General features: G+C 39.3%; 2 protein-coding genes across 2 annotated transcripts in view; one reads left to right on the top strand and one right to left on the bottom strand.

The window, feature by feature from the left end:
• Positions 1 to 202: 202 nt before the first annotated feature.
• Positions 203 to 11,207, bottom strand: LOC124119891 (GDP-fucose protein O-fucosyltransferase 1-like). Its single transcript, XM_046482558.2, has 8 exons — positions 11,012 to 11,207; positions 9,770 to 9,864; positions 8,036 to 8,213; positions 5,705 to 5,804; positions 4,708 to 4,903; positions 4,039 to 4,163; positions 2,188 to 2,293; positions 203 to 967 (listed from the first exon to the last, which is right to left on the bottom strand). Exons 1-8 carry the CDS (start codon positions 11,136 to 11,138, stop codon positions 806 to 808), a joined length of 1,089 nt encoding a protein of 362 aa, XP_046338514.2. The 5' UTR covers positions 11,139 to 11,207; the 3' UTR covers positions 203 to 805.
• Positions 11,208 to 12,703: 1,496 nt separating this feature from the next.
• The window catches only part of LOC124119888, a 29,842-nt gene continuing 19,267 nt past the window's right edge, over positions 12,704 to 23,278 (top strand). The window contains exon 1 of the mRNA XM_046482553.2: positions 12,704 to 12,822. Coding sequence (XP_046338509.2) covers positions 12,768 to 12,822 — 55 coding nt within the window. The 5' untranslated portion in view covers positions 12,704 to 12,767. The remainder of the gene's footprint in view (positions 12,823 to 23,278) is intronic.

The following is a 23,278-nucleotide window of genomic DNA, read 5'->3' as shown; positions in this document are numbered from 1 at the left end:
CTAATGTTACGGTGTTGTAGACGTTATTTACAACTTGGAGCAAAATAATGAATTTTTCCCCAAAATTTCCTGCCATGGGCATTAACTTCTTTGATAGACATTTAGAAGTTGGAGTACTAAGTAAGGATAAGAATTTATGGATGAACAACTTCTTTATTACAATTAAGAGCGATGTTTCGGTGTAGGTTCTAACACCGTACCATTAGTGCTTGATAACGGTGTTGGAACCTACACCGAAACATCGCTCTTAATTGTAATAAAGAAGTTGTTTATCCATAAATTCTTATCTTTACATGGGCATTTAGTTTAGAATCGTGGATAAATACTTGCTAAGGGAAGCAACTCTGCACCCTGAACTGGGGCACCTTATACGACTGGGCCATCTGTGCCCTCATAATAATTTATAAGTATTCAATCAAGTATATGCACACTTATTCTTCTGTACGTTTGGAGAATAGCTGCACAATATTGGTCAATAAAGGACTAAATACAAAAGCATGGTTACCATACCTCAGATACACTGCATCACGATATAGGAATGTATCATACAGGGTTAAAGGTACGGTAACAATAATAATGGATAATAATTCACAACTGGACAGTCTGCCTTTTTAAAAAAAACCAAAACAACCATATTAATCTGATACACTTGTGTTCATAGCAATAGCAGGATCAATATCAAGCAATCACACAAAATAGCCATTCACCATAAATATCACCCCAAGACAAAAACACAGTTCTTGGTAAATAAACTAAATCCTGTAAAAGAAAAGATGTAAAAAATATGCCCAAACTTAAGACAATGCTATGAATAGCCCCAAAAATATGTTGGTTTCTTGTTCACTTTTCTTTCTCGTGCGACAAAGGCAGTGAATGAGGATACACAGTTTCCAATAAAATGGTCAGCCATACCTAAAATGGCAAGGTCAACTTGAGGTAGCCATGGGTCAAGGTGAAATATCTGCACCTGTAAATATAAAAGAACTCATGTAACCATGGTCACCATGCTGATTGAGAGTGATCTAGCTGGTTTCGACTGACATCTGATTGATAAAAAGAACACCTGTTCAGTAAATAGTGAAAAGCTTTTAACAGTATTCCATATATATGGCGGGATGTGGGAGGATATCCCGAAGTGATGCAGGTCTCAGATGTTTACCATTTCGGTGAAACCCATGAGCACGGGTATGGTGCTGACAAACCTAGAAACATAATCGGGCGAACCGGGATTCAACCCACAATCATAGGTTTCTGGCGTGCCCAAGGGACGCAACTCTGCACAGCGAATCGCTGCGCCTTAGACGACTGGGCCACCCGTGCCCCCTGTTCAGTAAATAATTTAGATAAGCATCTACATGATCTATGGGCAGGTCTTGGAACCAGTCATGTTATACTTCCCACATACTTCACAAACGTTATACTTCCCCAATATCATGGAGGCCTGTTAATAATCGAGTCAGGACCAGACAAACCACTGACTGATATTATGAGCAATGTCCGATGTATGTGGATTATGACATGCAACCAACCAAGACATCCGATCCATTCATTGGAGTTGAGGTGAAATAGGGTGTAACGTCACAATAGGTTATTGCACTAATCATAGCGCTAGCCCACAGAGTACCACACTCAGACACAATATATAGACTCCAAGCCGACCAGTTCTTGTTTTATCTCCTCAATGCCAAGAGCAAGGTAGGGTACAACAACAAGTACAATCTTTTAACATCTTTAGGTGTGCTGCAGCCCAAGGGATCGAACCAACAACCTTTAACGCTCCGGCAGACGCTACTTCCACTAGACCACCGAAGGGTCTTTTTTCAAGATGCAACATACATAACAATACACCATAAAACATGATTTGACTCAATAACAGAAAAGACAATATGTCATCATTATCAGTTTGTAGGCCATCTTACAAAGTCTGATGTGCAGATAATTGATTCAAACCCATCAGTGGCTCCTGGGACTCCTAAGGGACACGACTCAACACAGTCAACCATACAATCCTTTTGTGCAAGTGAAACATACCCTAAAGATGAAAATTTCAGTACAAAAGCACAGAATATATTACTCAAAAGAAGCTAAAGAACACCAAATGACTACAGTTAATCAACTACAGTCGTATGAAAATTTAGGCGTTCTCTAACTTGTTTTAAGTAGTAGTCAAGTCTATGGGAAGTATACCTGAAGGTCTTTCAAGTGCTCCCGCAACTCCGGCAGCATGGGGTTTCTATCAGTTGCCACATAGACAACTCTGGCCTTGGATGACACAACAACCTCCCTGGTTAATCTGTGGAGAGCAACGCTTCATGTACACCACTCAACTTTTGATAGGGATAATCAGGTATGTCAGTCTATTTAAATATACTAAAAGAAACTATAAATTGCGGTCTTGCAGATTTTCAGATACATTTATTATATACTTCAGTGTGAAAATCTGATATTTCACTGCATGAACATAACACTTTGACGGAACTATTGTCATACAAGAGTTAACGCCCCATAAATTGTCTCCCTTTATCGTAAGTGTCAAGCCCGTAAACAAACTGTTGACGTCCTATTTACGTCAGTTCCACCATGACAAGGCAAAATAATGACAGATGGCCATTTATTGAGTTAATATCACTTTTTGTCGTTTGTTATTCTCTTGAAAATGTTTCGTTATAAACTGTTAATTTCTCATTTAACTCGTCAATGGAGACTGTTCGTTTTGAAAAGCGCCATTTTTGTTACTTAACCAGTGTGTATTCTTTCGTTTCGGACTCCTAGTTTTCAAGAATATTTTTTGTTAAAGTTGATATTGAATATAATCATACCGTAATGTATGACAAAGAATTTTCGTGACCCAAATAAATTTTGACACTTTTGTTTACATTTTTTCAGATTTTGCAAACACGAAACTGCTTATAGTCTCAAATACAAGGGATAAACCGTCCCTGTGTGTTAGGTAGGGAGAATTTACATTTCAAGGTTTTACATTTGTAATGAAGTAATTAATTTTCCGGGAGAAAACTACACAAAAACTATATAATAAATAGGATATTTTATGTGTCTCGTGAAATATCATGTTTCTCTCATCTCGTGACTCGTGAAAATATCTCCTTACCCCCTGTCACTTGATGTGAGAAACACTCGACACATGAAATATCCTCTATATATTCTGCATGTTATGTGACACAGGCTCTGAAATATTTTCAATTTTGGAATGATGAATGAACAACAAGGCTTGAAGTCAGGGCATGGTTACTGGCATGCTGATGCCAAACACTGAATCCACACACACCATACATGATCATACAGCACAAAAATTCAAAGACTCTTATGTTCTGTCTTGATCACAATGCTGAACATCAAGCGAGGGGTACCAGCTGACTTATCCTGCCTAGAATGCTCATGGTTTTCATTGTTTGTTTGTTGTTTAATGCTGCACTCAGCACTATTCCAGCTATATGACGGTGGTCTGTAAATAAGCAATTCTGGACCAGACAAACCAGCGATTGACATAATGAGAATGAGAAAAAATGTCTACACAATTGTGGTATGATAATCATCAACCAACTTAGTCAACCTGACCATCCAATCCACCTAAGTCGTCCCTTACGACAAGAGTGAGTGAGTTGGGTTTAACACCGCTTTTAACAGTAGTCCAGTTACATCCCAGCGTGTCAGCTTAATGTGGGAGGAAAGCCCCAAGTGATGCAGGTGTCAGACGTTTACCACTTTGGTGAAACCCACGAGCATGGGTATGGTGCTGACATAATCGGGGCGAACCGGGATTCGAACCCACAATCATAGGTTTCTGGCGTGCCCAAAGGATGCAACTCTGCACAGCGAATCGCGGCGCCTTAGACGACTGGGCCCTCTGTGTCCCCAGATTGACAGACGGACAATGCAACATACAAAGAAAAGAACGGACAGGAAGAGGCACAAGTACAGGTGGCATGGAGTGATTCAGAATCTGCCAACCCCCACGACAAGAATGCGAATGGTGCAGAGGGAATGGTGAAGATGTAAATTAATAGAAGACTTCAATACCTTAGAACTTCTTCAGCTGGCGGCAGACACATCTTCGTGGTGACCTTTCCTTTTCCGGTGTACCCCAAACACTGTGGTGAGGCCATGAAGGCTGACCGCCCCTCAGCATGTACACATGCATTCTCCTGCAATCAGTCAGTTGGTTGGTTGGTTCATGCCGCACTCAGGTAGAGCTTATTTTGAGCCCACCTTGTATCAATAACTTGTACATTTTGAAAAACACATGCAATAATAATTAATCTGGCAGTCCAGTGGTGAGTGAGTGAGTGAGTGAGTGAGTATGGTTTTACACCGCTTTTTAGCAATATCCAGCAATATCACGGCGGGGGACACCAGAAATGGGCTTCACACATTGTACCAATGTCGGGAATCGAACCCGGGTCTTCGGCGTGACGAGCGAACGCTTTAACCACTAGGCTACCTGACCGCCCCGGCAGTCCAGTGGTAGCAATTAACATGAACCACTTAGGGACCGACCATTTGATAGTATGGGGGAGGGCACCTGGCATGTTATCGGTCCCTTACTAGCCCAGAAAGTGATAATATATTACAACCTAACAAGCCTGAAATATTGTAAAAGGTCTCAGGGTGTTCCTGACATTACACAAGCTTACTCAGGCTAGGCTGGTGTGAATTTCTGCCACTGTTTTAAAGCACATTTAAACTCACCCAATCTTGCCCATTTCTCATATGTAAACCAACATAAATGTCGCCAGGAAAATTCTTGTTGATATAATCCAAGGCTTCTAGTTCCATCTTCTCTGACCACTGAAGGTATTTATGTAGATGCACATGCTCCTCTTTGACAGGGAAGGAAGCTGGGGCTCCCTTGAAGGACATCACTGGGTACTTGCTGGCTGGATACCTACAGGGAAAGGAGAATATCACTACTTGTTACAGAATCTAGCTATCTGAATGGCTGGCCGGCCGGCCTGTATCGATATCTTCATGATCTATCACCCTTGTTACAGAATCTAGCTATCTGATTGGCTTGCCATCCTGGATTGATAGCTTCATGATCTATCACCACTTGTTAAAGAAACTAGCTATCTGACTGGCTTAAATATTCTATGAGACCTAGTACAATATTCCATGTCAGTATTATCCTGATCCAACACTGACCTACGTGTCCATGTCAGTATTATCCGGATCCAACATTGACCTACGTGTCCATGTCAGTATTATCCGGATCCAACATTGACCTACGTGTCCATGTCAGTATTATCCGGATCCAACATTGACCTACGTGTCCATGTCAGTATTATCCGGATCCAACACTGACCTACGTGTCCATGTCAGTATTATCCGGATCCAACACTGACCTACGTGTCCATGTCAGTATTATCCGGATCCAACACTGACCTACGTGTCCATGTCAGTATTATCCGGATCCAACATTGACCTACGTGTCCATGTCAGTATTATCCGGATCCAACATTGACCTACGTGTCCATGTCAGTATTATCCGGATCCAACATTGACCTACGTGTCCATGTCAGTATTATCCGGATCCAACACTGACCTACGTGTCCATGTCAGTATTATCCTGATCCAACACTGACCTACGTGTCCATGTCAGTATTATCCGGATCCAACACTGACCTATGTGTCCATGTCATTATTATCCGGATCCAACACTGACCTACTGATGCAGCATTACACTGACCTGTCAATCCAGATCTGTGTGTAGTCGTAGCCCATGTTGTAGATCACATCATCAACGAAGTCCACATTCAGTCCATCCCAAAAGGGCCCGAATGGATTCCCTGAAAAAGAAACGATTGGGAGATTAACATTTTGATTTGCCTGTGTTATTCTGTTTGTTTGTTGTTTAAAGCCACATTCAGCTGTATTCCAGCTATATGATGGCAGTCTGTAAATAATCAAGTCTGGACAAGACGATCCAGTGATTGACATATTGAGCATCGATCCATGCAATTGGGATACGATGACATGCATCAACCAAGACAGTGAGTCTTACCACACGATCCCGTTAGTCGCCTCTTACGACAAGCATAGTCAGAAAGCACGGGTTGCTGAAGACCTATCCTAAGCCCGGATCTTCACGGGTCTGGATATATAGATAACAACAGTACACATACGTGCTACATAATTCATCTACATTTTCAAAAACAGGCCTTTTTCGCTTTTTTAGCCACACTTCTGTATTTGATCATGTGCGAAGTTCAAAACATCCACCGGTAAGGATGAACAATAGCTATCTGTAAGCTAATTGAACTTGCAAGCATTGGTTGCTGAAGACTTATTCTATCCCGAATCATCACGGGTGGTGTTATTCTGAATTCAATGTTCATAATGACCCATAATTTAGGCCCATGCTCTGAACACTCATTTGCACTATGACATCTGTGAGGCACCATGACAGCAGATTGTTTTAAGAATCCTGAACTCAGTTTAGAGTCGTGTGCACTGTTTCCATTCAGTTACAAATTTACAGGTTCACTGGACCGGCATCACTTAAAATTACTGAGACTTTCCATATTGTGCCAATCCCATCAATTAACTATCATGTGATTCATATCAAGATCCTCAACCAATGGTCAAGTTTGGCAAAATATAGACTAGACTAGAAGATATTGTAACAAATGTTATATTTGGGATAACACTTTCTGAGTAAAGTACAGATTCTTGTACTTTTTTTGGTTGAGTCCCATCCAGGATTTGAACCCACACTGCGAGAGTGGGGCACCGAATCGCCAGCAAACAAAGTCAGCAACTGACACCGCTCCCATGGCTGAAAGCTATGAATACACAATGCCATTTTGAAAGTGGTCAAATGTAACAAATGTTTGCATCTGTACTTCACTAAGAAAGTGTTATACCAATGTAACATTTGTACATTTGACCACTTTCAAAATGGCATTGTGTATTCATGCTTAGACATTGGTTTTAGACAGTATTTTATCATATATGTAAATAAGATTTTTTGTCAAGATTTCTATTTCAAGATAACAAGAGGCCCACAGTGCCTGTATCACTCACCTGGATATTTACGCAATCATGACAAAATATACATTTGCATTGTACATGTATATAATACTGCAAATATTTCATAATTTTGACTCTGTCAGCATTTAAAAGAGGTGGATGGCAAATCTGACAGCATGAACGTGTACTTCTCTAGATACAAATGTTGCATAGAGATCTGAACCGTTTCCATGATCGAGGATCTAAATTTCCAGAGGCAAAGCTGGGCCCCAGGGCTAATCCTATTGGAATAAATGTATTATTCTCTTCATAACAAACAAATGTATAGAATGTATCTGTTTATTATAGGGTGGGGATGATATCGGTTTGCATGTTATGGTCAAGATTCTAACTCTTTTGGGAGTGCCGGACAGATGAACAGAAGGGCCAGTCCTGGTAGCATATGTGCATTCCTCTCATTATACTCAGCAATTGTACATATGGTTATACGGTGGGGATCTTAACTGTGTCCAACTTATTAACTTTTTGGCCCTGCCCCTCAGCCCCTTGGGGGGTCTGCCCCTCCATTTATACAATTTTGAATCCTCACCACCACCAAATATGGTTGATATCTATCTCTTATTTCTGGAGAAGAAGTTGTTTAAAGCAATAATATCTCTAATGGGCCCCACCCCTCAGTCCCCCGGGGGGTTAGCGCTACCATTTGTAAAGATTTTAATCCCCACCACCTAGGGATGCTTCCAGTCAAATTTCGTTAATTTACAATTAGTGGTTCCGAAGAAAAAGTCGTTTGAAATAATTTGTTGACATATGGACGATGGACGCCATGGTATGGCATAAGCATGGATCTTCACGTGTCTAGACTGACGTGAAAGCAGTGACTATTGACATGAATATTCTGAGGGACTGACTAAGGCTTTATTCTGCTTTTAGCATGTTGAGCAATGTTCAAGCATAAAATGAGCTTCAGCATGACGAGTGAATGCTTTTATCACAAGGCTACCTTACTGCCCCATGAATAATCAGGGGGACAGCACACTTTTCTCACCTTCCTTCATCTTGCAGTCCCGGTCCGTGTCACTGGACAGCATCCAACACCAGCCCTGCCTCTGCTCCGGTGGCCAGTGGGTCGGAGCTAAGTCGGTCATGAAGTCCTCGGCCAGTATAACGCGATGATATTCTTCCAAAGGACCCAATTGGAACCATTCATCAAATGGGATGTTTTTCTGAAAACAAGATGCAAGTATTACAACATTGTAGTATTCAACAGGCAGGATTGAACCTGATACACTTGATTGAGTTAAAATTTAACGTCGAATCGGCATTATTTCAGCCATATAGCAACGAGAACAAGTTGATATATATACCATTTAGTCATGAATACAAAGTTATACTTAAAGTGAGTGAGTACGGTTTTACGCCGCTTTTAGTAATATTCCAGCATTATCACAGTGGGGAACACCAGAAATGAGTTATATTTAAAGACAAATTTATCAAACATATTTGCGCATAACAATATAATTAGAACTGTTTAAAACACAGGCTATAGGCCACCAGTAGCCAAAGCTTGGCCACCTCGCTGGGTAACATGGGGATACAGAGCCTCAAACTTCATGCATGATGCCCAAGCAAGCACATGATTCAAGACAGATCAGAAGATGCCAATAAAAGTCAATATTACAATGCATTTTTTTAATGCACCCATTAGCGCTAGCAGACAAAGCTTTGGTGGTAAGAGATGTTTTAGCACAGTTAGTTGTGCTGGATTCAATAGATTTGTCAGTCGAAACTTCGCTAGTAGATTCTAAACAGGCCCAACACAATCTCTCCTCAGCTGTTCGCTTACCTACCCAGTTTCTTGCAGCCAGCATAGTTATGGAGTAATGTGTCATCACTGCACCTAAATATGCACCGAGAGCAGACCTACTTAGTGCACCAAATGTCACAACAATATAGCGAAATAGCAAAGCCTATTCCTTGTACGGAGTAATGTTTTTGACATGCTTTGTGATCAGTGTTCCCATTTACTGGTTATGACCAGTTGTTTACCGGAATTAGTCTGGGACCGATAATTCTTGTGACCGCCAGTTCCTGTGGACTGACAAAGGTGGTATCTTGTAAATCTTTGTTGTTGAACAAAACATTGATTATGGTCAATAAATTATTATTATTTTTAACATAGTCAGCATGTCTGTTATCATCTGGTCGTTCTCTATGTATTTTCAGTGCAAGGAAATTATAAGTCGCTTTGCTTGGAGGTTAAATATCTATTTGTAGTGACTTAGTCTTGAACCAAAGTGAAATATTCAGAGTTGAGTGAGTATGGTTTTTTTACGCCGCTTTTAGCAATATTCCAGCAATATCACGGCGGGGGACACCAGAAATGGGCTTCACACATTGTACCCATGTCGGGAATCGAACCCGGGTCTTCGGCGTGACGAGCCAACGCTTTAACCACTAGGCTACCCGACCGCCCGAAATATTCAGAAATATATTATGTCAAATACAGTATGTATACACAAGCATTAGGTTTTCTTTCCACTCAGGACGTTTGGAGAAGAGGGCTGTGATGATGAAATAACAAAGACCCATAACTGCTCGTGTTGTGCTGTAGGTACTATGAATACACTAAATTTGTTTCTGCATCCATTCTCTGTATTTGTGCATACTGGAGACACATATGTGGTCACATAAAACCCTGGGGATATTAAGACAATATAAGGTACTGCTGACCTACTTGGAATCCCTATCAAATAAATTTCCATGTTCTACAAGGACTTACATATGTCCTCCATGGTGGCAACACAAGGGTCCTGTCCAAGCTCTTTGCAAACGCCAGTGCACCAAGGAAGTGATCCGCCTGATTACCAAATCTACCTGCACAAAACAAAAGTAAGTGCTGAGTGCACGGGGAGTGACTCAATACAGAGCACATGAGCAAATGAGCACTTTGTACTTATCGTATACATGGTGGAACAAGCCAATTAAACAATGTTTTACAAATTGCAATGCCATGTCACATTCTTTATTGTCAATGTAGTCCCCGAGCAGTTTAGTGTCACTTTTGTGCACTTACATTCTTTAGTGCACATTCTTCTTTCTTTACATATGAAGTCTTTTGTTTGCAAATTGATCATTGGTATTGTTTTGTTTTTGTATTTTGAATTCATTATTTGTATGTAAATAATGACCTTTATTTGTAACATTCATTCTTTATCATGCTTTATTCTAACATTTGATTATTTAAAGCATACTTTTGTGCTTTATTTCAACTTTGCATTTTTTTTTATCAGATGGCTGCCATACAGACGTCTTGTCCATATGACCAAAGAGGTTACTTAAATTCTGGTTGCATTCATGTTAAATTTGACTTCACTGTCTCCTGATGGGTGGGTCCCATAAGCAGTAAAATCTAGTGTATTTTTTCATTAAGCAGTAATTTTTCTTCCTTTTCAATAAAATCGTCGCGAAAAATTCCTAAATCGGCCATAGAGGGACATGGGACTTTTAATTCTACTTTCGTTTCATCCTGACTATTCATGTCTTTAATACCTGGTAAAATCTCAAATTGCTAAACATTCTAGACTGGTCCCCTGCGTCAGTTGCACAGCCTGCTTTCTGTGGTGAAGCACTTGGTTCTTGAAGACAGACTGTTTTTGACCATTTTAATCATTTTACGATAAGCAGTAAATTATTTATTTACGTTAAGCAGTTATTTTTTGGTATTTTACGATAAGCATATACGATAAAAAAAGATGAATTTTACGTTTACGATAGTGTTTGAAGGGTGTTTTACGTTAAGCATTAAAACCCATCACGACCCTCTCTCATCCCTTGGACCCCCTTTAGTAGGTATTACCAATTCCAAAAAAGAGGGAGTCTCAGCCGTGTAAATGCAAATACTTCCACTGGTAAAATCCTGAATTTCCTAAAATGCATTTGCCTTCCATGTGAAACTGAACTTTGACAAAAATGAAACTTTGAAACTTCCTGCATCCTTGGCTCATCAGCAGTTGAAACTTACCCATGCAGGGGCAGTACAAAATGTATCCCCTCGGATCCCATTTTATATCAGCTGTCATTCCTTGCAGAAGACTCATTATAACACAGAAATATTTAGTGAAGACATGGCATTTTAGTCTTATATTCATTATATACCGAAGAGTGGTGTAACCAGTTTTGTTTGTGAACAGTCACCCGACATGTGAACCAACTTTTTCTTTACTTTCGACACTTCCGGTTTTCTAAAAGCCGGACAAATCGGCGACGTCTTGATATGTCTACAAGTCAGAGAAGCATTCGTAAATGATTTTTGTTTCTTAGATTGAAATATATATATATCACCGGGCCCAAGAGTGAGTGAGTGAGTATGGTTTTACGCCACTTTTAGCAATATTCCAGCAATATCACGGCGGGGGACACCAGAAATGGGCTTCACACATTGTACCCATGTCGGGAATCGAACCCGGGTCTTCGGCGTGACGATCAAACGCTTTAACCACTAGGCTACCCGACCGCCCCCGCCGGGCCCAAGAAACTACACACCTATGCTTAAACATTCTAAAACAAGACATGGTTATTCTAAGGTGATGTGTTTAATACGGTATCATTGGCGATAAAACATGCATCATATCACAACAGATGACCCGGACAAGACTCGATTAGTTACAGATCGCTGTTATATAGCTGTAATATTGAGGAGTGCGGCGTAAAACAAGAAACAATTGTTACACATCTTGCATACACCCATGCATTTGCGAGTTACAAATAACATCGGACAATGTGGGGTGTTGTCAGGTAAGTCCATCAAAATATAATCGCTAATACATTTTAGCTAATACACTGTTATGTCACTGCATTTTTTATTAAACCTTTTAATCCCAAATTCCGCTTTTGAATTGCTTGATTAAAAAACCTACAAATTCGGAGGCATATAATTGTTTATGTAAGGCTTGCGATCATTTATCGCCAGGAACAAGTTCTCATTGTTTAATCAATAACTTACAGCGTGCACAACTCCCCCTTTTTTTCATACTAAACGTTAATACATGCAACCATAACGATGGTTTCACATATTAAAAGCACGAACAGGATAACAATACGGTAAATATCTCATATTGAATACATAACAAACTGTATGGACCACAATTAAAACATGTAATTCGAATGCATTGTGACATATTCATATATAGTTGCCACGTGACATACCGAGTTTGTTTGGGATGTTTTAAATTCAAATGCCCTTTTTCCATAACTTGTCCTTGATACATTTTGTTTTTATTAAAAAAACAGTTATTTCTTATAAGTATGGTCGGTCGGGTAAAAAGAGAAAAGATACATGAAAACACCAAATGGCAAACCGCTGCAAAGTTGTACGAGCACTTAATGGCAATGAGTAAGGTAATCTGTAATATTGAGCTATTTGGCCATTTAGTTTGGATAAATTTACATACCGTGCACACCCCTTTTTGCGGAAAAAAATGTTATACTTCTTACTCATTTTATTTTAATAATTTGTAGTATTTTGACAAACATCAGAGCAATCTGTACACTTTGGTCCATCAACAACGTACTTAAACATTGGAATCGCTATTGTGTGCATTTCAAAATGTCAATCTTCATCATAATTATCTACGCATGTCAACCTATCAACAGGTCAAGTGTGCCTCTATCAACTGTGTTATCACCGACTTTGATTAGTGCACACTGTACGCAACAACCAACCACTTCACTCGTACGAAAGGGAGCCATGCATCTGTAGCGTCACACTGGCCTGAGCAATGCTTCTCAGAAAGAGTTGGGTTCTGGCGATCCTGCTTACAGGAACACTGGCCGGTAGGTTGTTCAGTTCTCATTCCTCAGTACAAGACTTAGTACATTTGTATACAGCGACAACTCGCAGACCCAAGTCCTGGGCTAATGGACGGTATATCGAGTTATCCATAATATTGGACAGTGGCATTATGATATTGACATGTACAGGGGAAATAATAATCTTACCCGATATATTGAGTAAGGGGATTTCAATTAAACGAAGTTCGAGTCAAAGAGGTGTCGTTGTATGTAGAAATGTAGATCTATCTTGCAAAAGGTTTTAAATAAGTTATACCCAAAATTTACGGCCGATTAAAAACGCTATCATCAGGCATTTTATACGAAATACCGTACCGGTTAGCGTAATAGTCAGGACCTGGCAAGGTACATATATAGATATGTACGAATGTATATATATGTGTAGGAGATCAATGTATATACAGTAAACTACGGTTATAACGAACTCAAATGGACCACTAATTTAAGTTCGTTATAACCGTAGTTCGTTATAAGCATATATACAACATCTATACAGCAAATTGCCGGGACCAAAAATAAAGTTCGTTATATCCGTCAGTTCGTTATAAGCGTGTTCGTTATAAACTTATTTTACTGTATGTGTATATACCAGTACACTCTTCAAAAAAAAGAAACGCACAGGTAGTATGTTGTTCATTGAACCTGACTTCACAAATCCGGTAATATATCAATTGGATATATGTTATTGGAAAATGTTGGTGGCCTGATATTCAACAAACGGTGCGTCAAAACGCAGCCATTGTCGATTTGCAATGTCTTAAACGGCATTGTTTCACACTTGATGTCATGGAGGAAAACAGTGAAGCAAAATACACGTGCAAGTTTAGCATTCGTAATCCGTGGTAGTGGCTATAAAAAGGCAAGCATAAGCCAATAATTTGTCATTCAATTGTCAACATTTTTCAAGTTCGAAAATGCCGAGACTCAGCGCTGCCGATCGGAACTTCGTCATAGGACGTATCCAAAGAGGGGAATCGCAGTTTTCTGTTGCACGCGACTTCAACGTCAACCACAGCACCAATTGCCGCCTTTGTGATCGATACACACAGTTCAATTCCACTGCAGACCGTCCGAGAATGCCGACCAAGAGTTACCACCCATGTACAGGATCGCTACATTCGCCTGTTCCACCTACGTCATCGCAATGTCACAGCTATGGAGACTGCAGGACGCATCCCTGGTTTGAGGAGGATATCGGACCAGCCAGTCAGGAACCATCTTCGCGAGGCTGGAATCCGACCCAAAAGACAAGTTATCGTCTATGTTTTACAACAGATCCATCGACAGCGACGCTTGCGTTGGTGGCATACTTTCCTAAAGCCTTGGCATTTGAGAAACTGGAGAGTGTGGTTTAGCGATGAATCAGGATTTCTTCTTCACCGGCGAGATGGAAGACATCGTGTTTATCGTCGTCGAAAGGAGCGTTTTGCCCCACATTGTGTACGTGAATTCGAATTTCGGGGGCGATAGTGTCATGGTGTGGGGGGCCATATCCTACTCCACGAGAGCTGACTTGGTTGTGGTTCAGCGAAAGTTGACAGGAAAATCGCTACATGAATAACATTTTTCAACCTCACCTTCTTCCAATCGTTGACCGCCAGAGGGAGCTGTTTCAACAGGACAACGCTCCACCGCACACATCTCGTGTAACGGTAGACTACCATCATAATGCCAACATCAACGATTGCCCTGGCCATCGAGATCTCAACCCAATCGACCACCTCTGAGATGAACTCGATCGACGTGTACGTCAACGTCAGAACACGCCACAGACACTCCCATAACTGGCCAACGCGTTACAAGCAGAATGGGGCAGAATTCCGCAGGACAGAATTCGTACTCCAGTCAGTGCCAAGGAGAAGCAGAGCCGTGATTGCTGCCCGGGGCAGTCACACGACATACTGAGTTCAACGCGACATTGTGGCCTTATGTGACATGACAAAATTTCATATTTTGTCTATGATATTAAATTAAATATATTTATTAGGTACAATAAATCTACTAAAAATCTACCTGTGCTGATGACGTGGGATAACGTCGCGGTCAAGATTACTGCACTTTTGCAGCGATGTGCATGAACGCGTGCGTGCGTGCGTGCGTGCGTGCGTGTGTGTTTGTGTGTGTGTGTGTGTGTGTGTCTGCCTGTCTGCCTGTCTGTCTGCTTGTACTAGTCCGAACTAATGCCGAATGTTTTAGTGCTACTCCACTGGGAAAGCATACCGCAGTTTAACATGAATACCCGACTCAGACGAAGTATACTGAATCCACAGCGGACCAGTCCTTGTTTAAGCCCCTCAACGCTGAGCGCCAGGCAGCGTAACAACAAATACCATCTATTACTGTCTTTTGGTATGACACGGCCGGGGACCGAACCCAGGAACTTCCGCTCTTCGGAAAGACGCTCTGTCCACTAGATCACGGAGGCGGACTCAATCCTATCATACAGATTTTTATTTCGTTTTACAAATGATTAGTTTATTTGTTTGTTTGTTGTGTTTAACGCCTACGGCGGTCTGTAAATAATCGAGTCTTGACCAGACAATCCATTGATTGCATCAATCAAGTCAGAAAGCCTGATCAACCGATCCCGTTAGTCGCCTCCTACGACAAGAATAGTCACCTTTTATGGCAAGCATTGGTTTCTGAATAACTATTCTAACCCCGGATGTTCACGGGTTTCAAACGATTAGAAATCGTCTACATGCAGCCCATCTCCATGCTCGACGGTCACGTCTTGTGCCGCCCCTCACAAACTGGGAGACTCGCGAAGATCCGGGTTGGAATAGGTCTTCAGCATCCCATATCATCGTATCCCAATTGCGTGATGTCAATCACTGGATTGTCTGGTCCAGACTCGATTGTTTACAGACCGCCGTCATATAGCTGGAATATTGCTGAGTGCGGCGTTAAACAACAAACCAAACAAAAAAAACTGGGGTAATCGTCGCTGGTCACGTGTCATGTTGTTACATGAGTCTCGATTCACTTTCGAGCACTTTCGAGACAATATACTGACACCTTTGTTGTCCCGTTTGCAAGGCGTTTGGGGCGACGTTTTGTCTTTCAGGACGACAACATCCGTTGTCACCGTGCATGAATCGACAATGCTTCCCAGCTGCTTAAAGCAGCACAACCTCCATAGAATACTATGGCCAGCAATGACCCCAGACCTGACCCCCAGTGAACACGTCTTGGACATGATAGGGAAACGTGTGCGTTAACGTCACAGGCCGCCGACCATGTTAGTCGAACTTGGCCAGGCGCTGCAAGAAGAGTGGGCCAGACTCTCTCAAATTGCCATTGCGTGACTCATATGCAGTATGTCTCGTCGAGTGAATGAATGTTTGACATATCGTGGCGGCAGTACGTACTACCGATCCAAAAACGTCACCTTTAAAATTTCCTGTCTTTGACAGACAGACAGCTTATTCAGTTAAAAGGCCATAGGCCCATACTACAGACAGCGTTTGGCTGCATGAACTGCGGTTACAGTTTGAGACCTGATATAATGTTTGAGGTACACACTTCTCTTCTTAGAGCTAAATCACGCTTACAAACAAACAATACATGACATTAATCCTCAGTAAAAGATCTACAATTTTCTATTCACTATTCACATAATCGTTCAGTGTATGGCACATTTGTGTATCTTCCAAAATCAACTGCAAGTTAAAACTTGCTCCATCTGAAATGAGTCATATTCTCAGACGTACAACATGGGAAGTGTAAGGTATTTCTTTACATTTAACAGGGATTTAAAATGTTTATTATAAATGGTATCAGATATATTGATGGAACGCCACCATGATTGTTAAAGGTTATCACATATCTTTGTTTGAAGAGATGAATAAATATCTTTATATTGCGAACAATAATAAATATATCCATACATATCCACATCCTAATTTAAACAAAATATTTACAATATGAGTAGCCCATGTGATGCGACCAAAATCCAGTGATTTGAGCATATAATAGCATTAGCGAGGCAGTCTGTGATCATCCGAGTGCTGTAACATGCAACAATACTTGATGACCCTTGTGGTATACACAATTTTGAGAGGGCCTCAACCACACTCTCCAAAAAACATAACATTGTTTCTTGTTTTACCCGTTTTAAGAAACTATTTACACATTTTGTTCTGTACAATTTAAATATTTTTACAATATGAAGTGCCCCATACTTCTGCACGATAACAAACTGTAGGCACCACCAAGCACCAAATGTCTTTAATAAATCTTGACAGGGTATACCACCAACTTTCTTTTGCTATCTGTACAATTCCACAATGACCTTGTTGCTCTGCACAGCGAGAGTAGCTAGTGCCTTAGTCCAAACACGTTTGGGCGTGAACACAATACCCAAGTGTCTATAAAAAGACGCAGATCAAATATGTACACCATTACATTTCCAAGTTTCATAATGTCTAAGAGGTCCGCCTGTTCTGAATAACATAACTTTAATTCTTCAAACTTACCTTCATACCTCTGTTATTGCAAAAATGTTCTTAGGCAGAAATCCTCTTTTGTAGATTTAAAGGTGTATCGGCAACAGATGACACATCATCGGCCAGTGCATATATTGCTGGATAGTAATTTCTTTATAATTAGTGAAATAGACGGTTTGTCCTCCATAATGTTCCATAAAATGTACAAGATCTTTGACGATCATATAACATCTACTGTCTTACTTCACTACCAGTTGTAATGTGTTCCCTATTCGTTAATATGATCCTACAACTCTTACTAGAAACTAATATCTCTTACAATTTTCGAAATTTTAAGTTATTCCGAGAATGCCCTATTTCTTATTAAAAGTATACTTAATTCATGACGCATACGTATGTTCATGTAAGTTCAAAGGGGTGTATGAATGCGTAGGCTGCTGTGACTGAGCTGGGTTCAAGAGCGCTTTGATAGTATTTCAGTCATACTTCGCCTTGTAAGTTCACGTGAAGTAGATAGAAGATGTTTACAGGTTTGGTAAAATCAACAAGAAAGGATACATTCAGTTCTAAACTAAACTATGCAAAATATAACTATGATTGTGTCTGTCAGTTACAAAGCTCCATGAATAAAACAATGATTGTGTGTGTCAGTTACATAGCTGCATGAATAAAACAATGATTGTGTGTGTCAGTTACATAGCTGCAGGAATAAAACAATGATTATGTGTGTTTCAGTTACATAGCTGCATAAATAGAACTATGATTGTGTGTGTCAGTTACATAGCTGCGTGAATAAAACAATGATTGTATGGTCAGTTACAAAACTGCGTGAATAAAACAAAGATTGTGTGTGTCAGTTACATAGTTGCATGAATAAAACAAAGATTGTGTGTGTCAGTTACAGAGCTGCATGGATGAAACAATGATTATATGTGTCAGTTACATAGCTGCGTGAATAAAACAATGATTGTGTGTGTCAGTTACATAGCTGCGTGAATAACACAATGATTGTATGTATCAGTTACATAGCTGCGTGAATAAAACAATGATTGTGTGTGTGTCAGTTACATAGCTGCATGAATAAAACAATGATTGTGTGTGTCAGTTACATAGCTGCATGGATGAAACAATGATTGTATGTGTCAGTTACATAGTTACGTGAATAACACAATGAGTGTATGTATCAGTTACATAGCTGCATGAATAAAACAATGATTGTGTGTGTGTCAGTTACATAGCTGCATGGATGAAACAATGATTGTATGTATCAGTTACATAGCTGCGTGAATAAAACAATGATTGTATGGTCAGTTACAAAACTGCGTGAATAAAACAAAGATTGGGTGTGTCAGTTACATAGCTGCATGAATAAAACAAAGATTGTGTGTGTCAGTTACAGAGCTGCATGGATGAAACAATGATTATATGTGTCAGTTACATAGTTGCGTGAATAAAACAATGATTGTGTGTGTCAGTTACATAGCTGCGTGAATAACACAATGATTGTATGTATCAGTTATATAGCTGCGTGAATAAAACAATGATTGTGTGTGTGTCAGTTACATAGCTGCATGAATAAAACAATGATTGTGTGTGTCAGTTATATAGCTGCATGAATAAAACAATGATTGTGTGTGTCAGTTATATAGCTGCATGAATAAAACAATGATTGTGTGTGTCAGTTACATAGCTGCATGAATAAAACAATGATTGTGTGTGTCAGTTACATAGCTGCATGAATAAAACAATGATTGTGTGTGTCAGTTACATAGCTGCGTGGATAACACAATGAGTGTATGTATCAGTTACATAGCTGCATGAATAAAACAATGATTGTGTGTGTGTCAGTTACATAGCTGCATGAATAAAACAATGATTGTGTGTTTCAGTTACATAGTTGCGTGAATAAAACAATGATTGTGTGTGTCAGTTACATAGCTGCGTGGATAACACAATGAGTGCATGTATCAGTTACATAGCTGCATGAAAAAAACAATGATTGTGTGTGTGTCAGTTACATAGCTGCATGAATAAAACAATGATTGTGTGTGTGTCAGTTACATAGCTGCATGAATAAAACAATGATTGTATGTGTCAGTTACATAGCTGCATGAATAAAACAATGATTGTGTGTGTGTCAGTTACATAGCTGCATGAATAAAACAATGATTGTGTGTGTCAGTTACATAGCTGCATGAATAAAACAAAGATTGTGTGTGTCAGTTACATAGCTGCATGAATAAAACAAAGATTGTGTGTGTCAGTTACATAGCTGCATGGATGAAACAATGATTGTGTGTGTCAGTTACATAGCTGCGTGAATAAAACAATGATTGTATGGTCAGTTACAAAACTGCGTGAATAAAACAAAGATTGGGTGTGTCAGTTACATAGCTGCATGAATAAAACAAAGATTTTGTGTGTCAGTTACAGAGCTGCATGGATGAAACAATGATTATATGTGTCAGTTACATAGCTGCGTGAATAAAACAATGATTGTGTGTGTCAGTTACATAGCTGCGTGAATAACACAATGATTGTATGTATCAGTTACATAGCTGCGTGAATAAAACAATGATTGTGTGTGTGTCAGTTACATAGCTGCATGAATAAAACAATGATTGTTTGTGTCAGTTACATAGCTGCATGGATGAAACAATGATTGTATGTGTCAGTTACATAGTTACGTGAATAACACAATGAGTGTATGTATCAGTTACATAGCTGCATGAATAAAACAATGATTGTGTGTGTGTCAGTTACATAGCTGCATGGATGAAACAATGATTGTATGTATCAGTTACATAGCTGCGTGAATAAAACAATGATTGTATGGTCAGTTACAAAACTGCGTGAATAAAACAAAGATTGGGTGTGTCAGTTACATAGCTGCATGAATAAAACAAAGATTGTGTGTGTCAGTTACAGAGCTGCATGGATGAAACAATGATTGTATGTATCAGTTACATAGCTGCGTGAATAAAACAATGATTGTATGGTCAGTTACAAAACTGCGTGAATAAAACAAAGATTGGGTGTGTCAGTTACATAGCTGCATGAATAAAACAAAGATTGTGTGTGTCAGTTACAGAGCTGCATGGATGAAACAATGATTATATGTGTCAGTTACATAGTTGCGTGAATAAAACAATGATTGTGTGTGTCAGTTACATAGCTGCGTGAATAACACAATGATTGTATGTATCAGTTACATAGCTGCGTGAATAAAACAATGATTGTGTGTGTCAGTTACATAGCTGCATGGATGAAACAATGATTGTATGTGTCAGTTACATAGTTACGTGAATAAAACAATGATTGTATGTGTCAGTTACATAGCTGCATGAATAAAACAATGATTGTGTGTGTCAGTTATATAGCTGCATGAATAAAACAATGATTGTGTGTGTCAGTTACATAGCTGCATGAATAAAACAATGATTGTGTGTGTCAGTTACATAGCTGCATGAATAAAACAATGATTGTGTGTGTCAGTTACATAGCTGCGTGGATAACACAATGAGTGTATGTATCAGTTACATAGCTGCATGAATAAAACAATGATTGTGTGTGTGTCAGTTACATAGCTGCATGAATAAAACAATGATTGTGTGTGTCAGTTACATAGTTGCGTGAATAAAACAATGATTGTGTGTGTCAGTTACATAGCTGCGTGGATAACACAATGAGTGCATGTATCAGTTACATAGCTGCATGAAAAAAACAATGATTGTGTGTGTGTCAGTTACATAGCTGCATGAATAAAACAATGATTGTGTGTGTGTCAGTTACATAGCTGCATGAATAAAACAATGATTGTATGTGTCAGTTACATAGCTGCATGAATAAAACAATGATTGTGTGTGTGTCAGTTACATAGCTGCATGAATAAAACAATGATTGTGTGTGTCAGTTACATAGCTGCATGAATAAAACAAAGATTGTGTGTGTCAGTTACATAGCTGCATGAATAAAACAAAGATTGTGTGTGTCAGTTACATAGCTGCATGGATGAAACAATGATTGTGTGTGTCAGTTACATAGCTGCGTGAATAAAACAATGATTGTATGGTCAGTTACAAAACTGCGTGAATAAAACAAAGATTGGGTGTGTCAGTTACATAGCTGCATGAATAAAACAAAGATTTTGTGTGTCAGTTACAGAGCTGCATGGATGAAACAATGATTATATGTGTCAGTTACATAGCTGCGTGAATAAAACAATGATTGTGTGTGTCAGTTACATAGCTGCGTGAATAACACAATGATTGTATGTATCAGTTACATAGCTGCGTGAATAAAACAATGATTGTGTGTGTGTCAGTTACATAGCTGCATGAATAAAACAATGATTGTTTGTGTCAGTTACATAGCTGCATAGATGAAACAATGATTGTATGTGTCAGTTACATAGTTACGTGAATAACACAATGAGTGTATGTATCAGTTACATAGCTGCATGAATAAAACAATGATTGTGTGTGTGTCAGTTACATAGCTGCATGGATGAAACAATGATTGTATGTATCAGTTACATAGCTGCGTGAATAAAACAATGATTGTATGGTCAGTTACAAAACTGCGTGAATAAAACAAAGATTGGGTGTGTCAGTTACATAGCTGCATGAATAAAACAAAGATTGTGTGTGTCAGTTACAGAGCTGCATGAATGAAACAATGATTATATGTGTCAGTTACATAGTTGCGTGAATAAAACAATGATTGTGTGTGTCAGTTACATAGCTGCGTGAACAACACAATGATTGTATGTATCAGTTACATAGCTGCGTGAATAAAACAATGATTGTGTGTGTGTCAGTTACATAGCTGCATGAATAAAACAATGATTGTATGTGTCAGTTACATAGCTGCAGGAATAAAACAATGATTGTGTGTGTCAGTTATATAGCTGCATGAATAAAACAATGATTGTGTGTGTCAGTTACATAGCTGCGTGAATAAAACAATGATTGTGTGTGTGTCAGTTACATAGCTGCATGAATAAAACAATGATTGTGTGTGTCAGTTACATAGCTGCATGGATGAAACAATGATTGTATGTGTCAGTTACATAGTTACGTGAATAAAACAATGATTGTATGTGTCAGTTACATAGCTGCATGAATAAAACAATGATTGTGTGTTTCAGTTACATAGTTGCGTGAATAAAACAATGATTGTGTGTGTCAGTTACATAGCTGCGTGGATAACACAATGAGTGCATGTATCAGTTACATAGCTGCATGAAAAAAACAATGATTGTGTGTGTGTCAGTTACATAGCTGCATGAATAAAACAATGATTGTGTGTGTGTCAGTTACATAGCTGCATGAATAAAACAATGATTGTATGTGTCAGTTACATAGCTGCATGAATAAAACAATGATTGTGTGTGTGTCAGTTACATAGCTGCATGAATAAAACAATGATTGTGTGTGTCAGTTACATAGCTGCATGAATAAAACAAAGATTGTGTGTGTCAGTTACATAGCTGCATGAATAAAACAAAGATTGTGTGTTTCAGTTACATAGCTGCATGGATGAAACAATGATTGTATGTGTCAGTTACATAGTTGCGGGAATAAAACAAAGATTGTGTGTGTCAGTTACATAGCTGCGTGAATAAAACAAAGATTGCGTGTGTCAGTTACAGAGCTGCATGGATGAAACAATGATTATATGTGTCAGTTACATAGTTGCGTGAATAAAACAATGATTGTATGTGTCAGTTACATAGCTGCATGAATAAAACAATGATTGTGTGTGTCAGTTACATAGCTGCGTGAATAAAACAATGATTCAGTGTGTCAGGTACATAGCTTGGTGAATAAAACAATGATTGTGTGTGTCAGTTACATAGCTGTGTGAATAAAACAATGATTGTGTGTGTCAGTTACATAGCTGAATGAATAAAACAATGATTGTGTGTGTCAGTTACATGGCTCCCTGACTACAACAAGAACAAGAAAGCAGCAAAATCAGGGCAAAAT

This window comes from Haliotis rufescens, unplaced genomic scaffold (genome assembly GCF_023055435.1).
Source record: "Haliotis rufescens isolate VD_foot unplaced genomic scaffold, xgHalRufe1.0.p SCAF_2, whole genome shotgun sequence".
In the NCBI taxonomy this organism is placed as follows: Eukaryota; Metazoa; Mollusca; class Gastropoda; order Lepetellida; family Haliotidae; genus Haliotis; species Haliotis rufescens.
This window is presented reverse-complemented; position numbering and strand designations above follow the sequence as displayed.